Source organism: Opisthorchis viverrini, assembly GCF_000715545.1.
Source record: "Opisthorchis viverrini unplaced genomic scaffold opera_v5_47, whole genome shotgun sequence".
NCBI classification, from domain to species: Eukaryota; Metazoa; Platyhelminthes; class Trematoda; order Opisthorchiida; family Opisthorchiidae; genus Opisthorchis; species Opisthorchis viverrini.
Window position 1 is genome coordinate 25476 of NW_008751702.1, and position 5828 is coordinate 31303.

The 5828-nt window shown below is 44.4% G+C and overlaps 2 protein-coding genes across 2 annotated transcripts in view; one reads left to right on the forward strand and one right to left on the reverse strand.

Annotated features, from left to right (window-relative positions):
* Positions 1-1596: 1596 nt before the first annotated feature.
* Positions 1597-5828, forward strand: part of T265_03276 (hypothetical protein) — a gene marked incomplete at both ends in the record, with an annotated part of 22919 nt that continues 18687 nt past the window's right edge. The window contains one exon of the mRNA XM_009167722.1: positions 1597-1827. Coding sequence (XP_009165986.1) covers positions 1597-1827 — 231 coding nt within the window. The remainder of the gene's footprint in view (positions 1828-5828) is intronic.
* Positions 4407-5828, reverse strand: part of T265_03277 (hypothetical protein) — a gene marked incomplete at both ends in the record, with an annotated part of 6421 nt that continues 4999 nt past the window's right edge. Inside the window, one exon of the mRNA XM_009167723.1 lies at positions 4407-4627. Within this exon, the coding sequence (XP_009165987.1) occupies positions 4407-4627 (221 nt within the window). The remainder of the gene's footprint in view (positions 4628-5828) is intronic.

A 5828-nucleotide genomic window follows, 5' to 3' on the forward strand; every position in this document is an offset into this window, starting at 1 on the left:
AGGACTGCACCTTGAAGCCAGCCAGCAGTTTTCTAATCTGGCGAGTTTTATGTGGCTTGTTTGGCTGCAGTCGCTCTTCTTTCGTGTTTGTGTGGACACTCGATCCGCCAGCGATCAGCGTGGCCAACTGGATGTACGAGGGATTTTCCGGATGGCTGTAGTCATGTTTATGGCTTTGGTTGTCGGAGTCCTGGGCGAAGGTTGTGTCCACAGGCAGAGAGGCCGCTTTTGACGGAGTGGAGCTGGAGATTGGCTTCGCTTCTTGTCCCCGCACATCTGACTCAGTCCAGTTTAGAGGCTGTGACTTTGTGGTGGTCGAATAAAAACTGCTGTCCGGAGACGCAGCTGGTTTCGTTGGCCTGCTTTCGGGAGCACAGGGGGATATGACCACAATCGGCTTGGTCATGAGTTTGGGGTCGTCTGGTTTGGTGCCCGGTGGAAACCTGTTTCGTGCTTCCACTCCTGATCTGCTATGACATGCTGTGACATGCAGCACCGCAGCACCTCTTCCCAGGAGTTGGACATACCGACGCCGCCGCCAGCCGGAACGTATCCAGGTCGACCCACGTCGAACCTTTCACAAGGGGAGGTGTTTAGATATTCCCGAAAACTGTATCTTTGTGCGTGCAGTTAGGTGATCTGGAAGGACGTGTTTTTGCTGAAGGAAATACTTCCCTCAAGGGTTGCATCTAGCACTGCAAGCTAAGTTGGTCGGGCCAGGTTCCACGTGACAGATAGCTGTCTGATAAGATGAGAGCTGTGCTCCCTGCCTAATTCGGAGTGGCGGAAGCCTAGATGTGGTCAGGATTTGTTATGGCAGAAGGGAATGAAGGATATTTCGAAACGTTTGAATGTCGTTGGTGCCGTTCGCTTTCCAGAATGGAGTCCATGTGACCCTCCGCTTACTAGAAACATCAGACTATATAGTTGCTAACGGATTTCAGTAGATTTCATGTTATCATTGTCTGTCCAGATTGTCTGACTGGGTGCTAGAGGTGTATCACCTCGAATGCTTGTGATAGATCATCTCTACGTCCACGTCATTGCTGCCCCATTTTTTATCTCGATTGTTGGGCACAAGTGCTCTCTGGTGCCGATCTCAATGATGATGATGACCCGACGTTTCAATTTTTCATCTTGGTCACTTGTAAAATCCCCACTGGACAGCACAATTCAGAATGAAATTTGACAGTTGGATAAGTGCTCACAACGTGATAAACAAGTAGCTGTGAAAAAAACTGAAAAATCGGCAACCGACGGTACTTCCCTTTATTGACCGATGTTTTCTGGTGAACATTTTGTCCCAGAAACCATGTATATTTCTTTGTGCCCATCTCTTTGGAGATCTCCACAATGCGGTAATCAGAATGATAGGTACGGCGCAACTGTGAATTGTAAAGTGTATGCTGCTGACGTCGACAGTCAAGCTGAGCCTCAAGTCTGGTCCTTCAGGACGGTCCACACGTCTTCCCGAAACCAGATGAGTGGTTGATCTCACTGTCGATGTCAGGACGCAGCCAGGTTTCTTATGATCTTAATACACCAACACGCTGTACGCTTTTTATTCGCTTTCTAGGTACCCGAAATTGCCTCGAAATGACAGATCAAACACCGTCATCTGCGGTCAAAGCAAAAACTGAAGCTCGAGAGTTTCTGGATAATTTATGTGACAAGCTACTGACCGTGCACGTGACTGATGGCCGACGTTTTGTCGGTCAACTTTGGTGCACTGACAGTGCGGCCAACTTGGTGCTTGGTTCTTGCGTCGAATATCCATCACCTTCGGACTCATTTTATGATGACTCGAGACGGAACCTAATGGCTGTGGTAATTCCGGGACAACATATTACCAAGGTTGAATGCGTGCAATCTGTCCTTTCCGAATGATTGAAATACACATCACCTCAATTTCACTATTCTAATGCCACCAATTCATTTGATATCGGATAATCCGTTCAACGTCGTCTGTCTTTTTAGTCTTTCCTTCCATCCCTATATCATATCCGAAAAAGAACAATGAGCAAGAGTTGTACAACTGAAACGTTTCGCATTTTTCGTGTTGTGGCCGCCTACTGGTAAGTCAGTTTTATTAGCTTTCATTCCCCCAGGGTTGTGTCTATCTCACTCGTTTTTATCAATAAATGGCTTTTGCAACAGTCGACAGACACAGTAAGTTTTGCAATTAACCCTATGCTGCTATAGCCCGATGCTCCGTTATTTGTTACCTGTTTTCAGTGTGCTACTACAGCCTTGCTGTGTTATGTCGCCATGTTTGTATCTCAGAAGATGCCGGACCGTGTGAGCTTTCCCAGATTGGATTATTCCTTCAAAACAGCTGTGGATGTATGTGTCTTTTGATTTCGCCTTTCATCTTTCCAGGTACTGCCTCTATCGATTGTTTTTGTACTGATGGTCAGCTTTAACAATCTGTGCCTCAAACATCTAAACGTATCATTTTACTACTTGGCGCGATCCTTGACGACCGTTTTCAATGTGGTGAGTTCTGCACTCTACTTGGCCTAATTCCATCGATCGCTGCAAACAAAGCACGAGCATTACTTGGTTCCAGCTATCTTTGTCTTGTTTAGTGGAGACAACTAAGTTTTGAAAGCAACAGCCCAACACGCTTACGTATTTGCCAGTCATGATGGCTTTTGTCATGTCCTGTTGTCGGCGCAATGCTCTACAAGAATAGGAACCTATGCTCTAGTGGCAACAACTCGAATAGAATAACATTTGGGTATTCCACCTGGTCACTTTTATAATCTTTAACAACTGGTGCATCTAGTCTATAGGTAACTATATGAGGAGACAACAGCTATTGGTATGACTGCCATTGGCAAAACTTGTGTTTCGCCCCTAGATCTCCCCAAATGACAGGTGTTCTTACAGCATCTTCATATACTCGAGAATAGGCGCCTGCAGTACGTGATATTCATCGAGGTTGCACTCCTTACCAGCAGTTCACTGCAATGAATCAGAGTATGTTTACTTTATGTACCACACAAATGCATGGGACGCGTTAACATTTCGCCCTGCTCGAGCCCATCCAGTTCGCGTTTTTGTCTATAGACCGTGTACCTAAGTACAGCGGTTTCAACTGATACAGTTTCTTTCAGTGATGAGAATAGGGATACACTGATTAGAGGCACGCGTCGAAGGCGCTAGCCCAGTCTGTTAACTGACATTCAGTTGATCTGTTTGTCTGGTATCATAGAAAGTGGAAGAGCTATGGAGTTAGAGAAGTGGCATCCACACAGGCTCGTCTTTAGCTGCGCGATATAGCTATATTTATCAAGGTCACCAGCGGTTGACTTGTTTTATCTCTAGATTCCCATTCAGAGAGACAGCACGACTGAGTTGACTGGTGGATACTTTCATACTTCGTTGCCAAGTCATGGACTGACCGACCGAGTAGTCACCCGATACATGGCTTGGTGAAGAGTGTTGTACTCGGTATATGTCCTTGCTCGCGTAACCTATAGAGTTTGATGAGCCGACCTGTCGATGAAGAATTACTCTTTCTGGCAACCATCTGGCGTACCCCCGCATTGCTGATCTGATGTTCACTAGATTCCTCATTATTTTAGAGGCAATAGTGATCGATCACAGCCGTCGGAAGTGTATGTACGGTGGCTACGTCTCTGACCCATAAAAGGGGACAGGTTGGAACAGCAGTGTATACTCCCTCGGTAGCTGCCAGAATTATGTCACATCGGTACGACAAGTGTCAGAGGTCAGCAACGCGACCCTGACCTTTTGAGTTCGAGAATTGACTTCGTTCGCTAGTCTGCCGGGGCCTATGCAGCTAGTCAGATAGACGGACTTATCCACCACATCGGTTTGTTCCTTTGCAAGAATGAAGTCGGGGTCTTTCCTCACCCAATCTTTAAGTATTGCCTTACTTTATATGTGTGCGGAGCGCACCTGGAACCATGCAACAGAATTAGATATGACATTTAAAGTAGTTTGCATTTCTAAAAGATCTGACGCAAGAACAACAATGTCTCTAATCTACTCAGTGTCCGTGAATGAAGTTCCCGCGAGTATTTATATTCCCGATTAAAACGACTAAATACCGATTAAACATATCGATCACAACTTTGAAAAGTAGAGGCGATAGAGGCCACTCCTACTCACCCGAGGATATGGTGAACTCTAAAGGGTGTCTGCCATAGACATCTATGGGTTCACGGAAGAGTGTATATCGGACATTTATGAAGGAATTTAGAAGTAGCAACCTCCATTGGCTGACGTGGTTATATTTTCTCAAGATCAACAGAGTCGGAGGCAGTCATCAGATGAAGAAAAATGTTCTCGTTGGTAGCCAGAAAGATTGGTTTAGTTCCAGCATTTGTCGTAAAGTAAAGCTATGGTCGTTGAAATACTTCAATGGAGACGTTTTCCTATAACTGAACTAAGTTATTCGAAGTGTCTAGCTCGTGACTGAGGATGTACCATTCCCTTCCTAACGGGCACCCGCCTCTCTTGGGCTTATTGATCGGGTTAACTGCAATAGGTAGTGGCTGCTCCTGGTTGAAAAGGCTTTTCCCTTTCGGTGTACCTCTGTCCACCAACGCTCCCCATCGGTTTTTAGGCTCTTCAGCATTCAGTGTTTGGGGAATCTCTATGCACCATTACAATCGTTTGCTGTCGTGTGTTTGTGATCTTTCTAATTTAACGGTTCAACACTTGTCTTTTCGAAAACAAAGTATTTGTATCCCATCCGAACTTAATTAGAAGCAACAGCACTTTTGTACATCTATGTAGCACGAAAAATGTTCTATAAAATCCACAAAAGTTCGCATGTCAAAATACTTTTGTGGGTTGTACAGTGAACTAGATGCAGCGAGCTCCAGCAACAGTATTTTCATGTGTTTTCCGTCCGCGAACTTCTAAAAAGTAGGCAAAAACGACTTCATGTAAACTTTATGTAAACCGTTTTAAAGTGACCATCGATTTCTGTAGTAAGCTGCACGAGCCTAAGCACTTTTGACGACTTGCAATGGCATTTCTACTTCCTCACAGAAGTTTGCACGACTTGTCAAGTTTTATACTGATTTTATCAACCGTCCTTCAAACCAAAAACAGACATGCTAAGTCCTCATGTATTGGACCTTTGATTAGTGTGCTTTATATTGGCAGCTCTGCCTTACGAAATTACGAGACAGGTTAAGGGAAAGATGAAGCAGGTGTTTTCAGGTGCTGCAGATTGGATCTTGTATCGAGTGTTGAGAATTTTTTCCTAATTATTTTATATAAGCTCAAGGGGTTATTTTGTATAAGTTGCTGATTTCTCTCTGAGGTTGCATTTTTTTAGAACGGTCAGTTGGATATGGGGTACGACTGACCCGGGCGATGAAAACTTCCTATGTGTGCTTTCTCTGAACATCAATACTCCCGGCTTTCTTTGAGCTATTCTTGAAGGACACCCCTGTATATCCACGTTATCCAATTGTAGCGATTGATTTCGTGACATAAATCAGGGTTTCCCACCTAGTTTGATATCGTTGCGGAAGTCGGGCAGATGGTCTTAAACGCAACAAAACTATTGTGACATGTTGCGGTGCACTTCCCTTGTTGTTGGTATCGGTTACTTTCGGCAGCCTACGATTGTGTGTTGCAATGCTGTTTGGCTATAACATTCATTGAAAGTATATAATTGACGTACCTTCCGTGACGCGATGCCTTGTGTATCATCATCATCATCATCATCATCATCAATGACAGCAACATCAGTGTTGGCACTGATGCTTCACTGCCGTACAACCATAAAGTTCGTTTAGTTATATATATATATATATATACATATATATATAATTGTATTA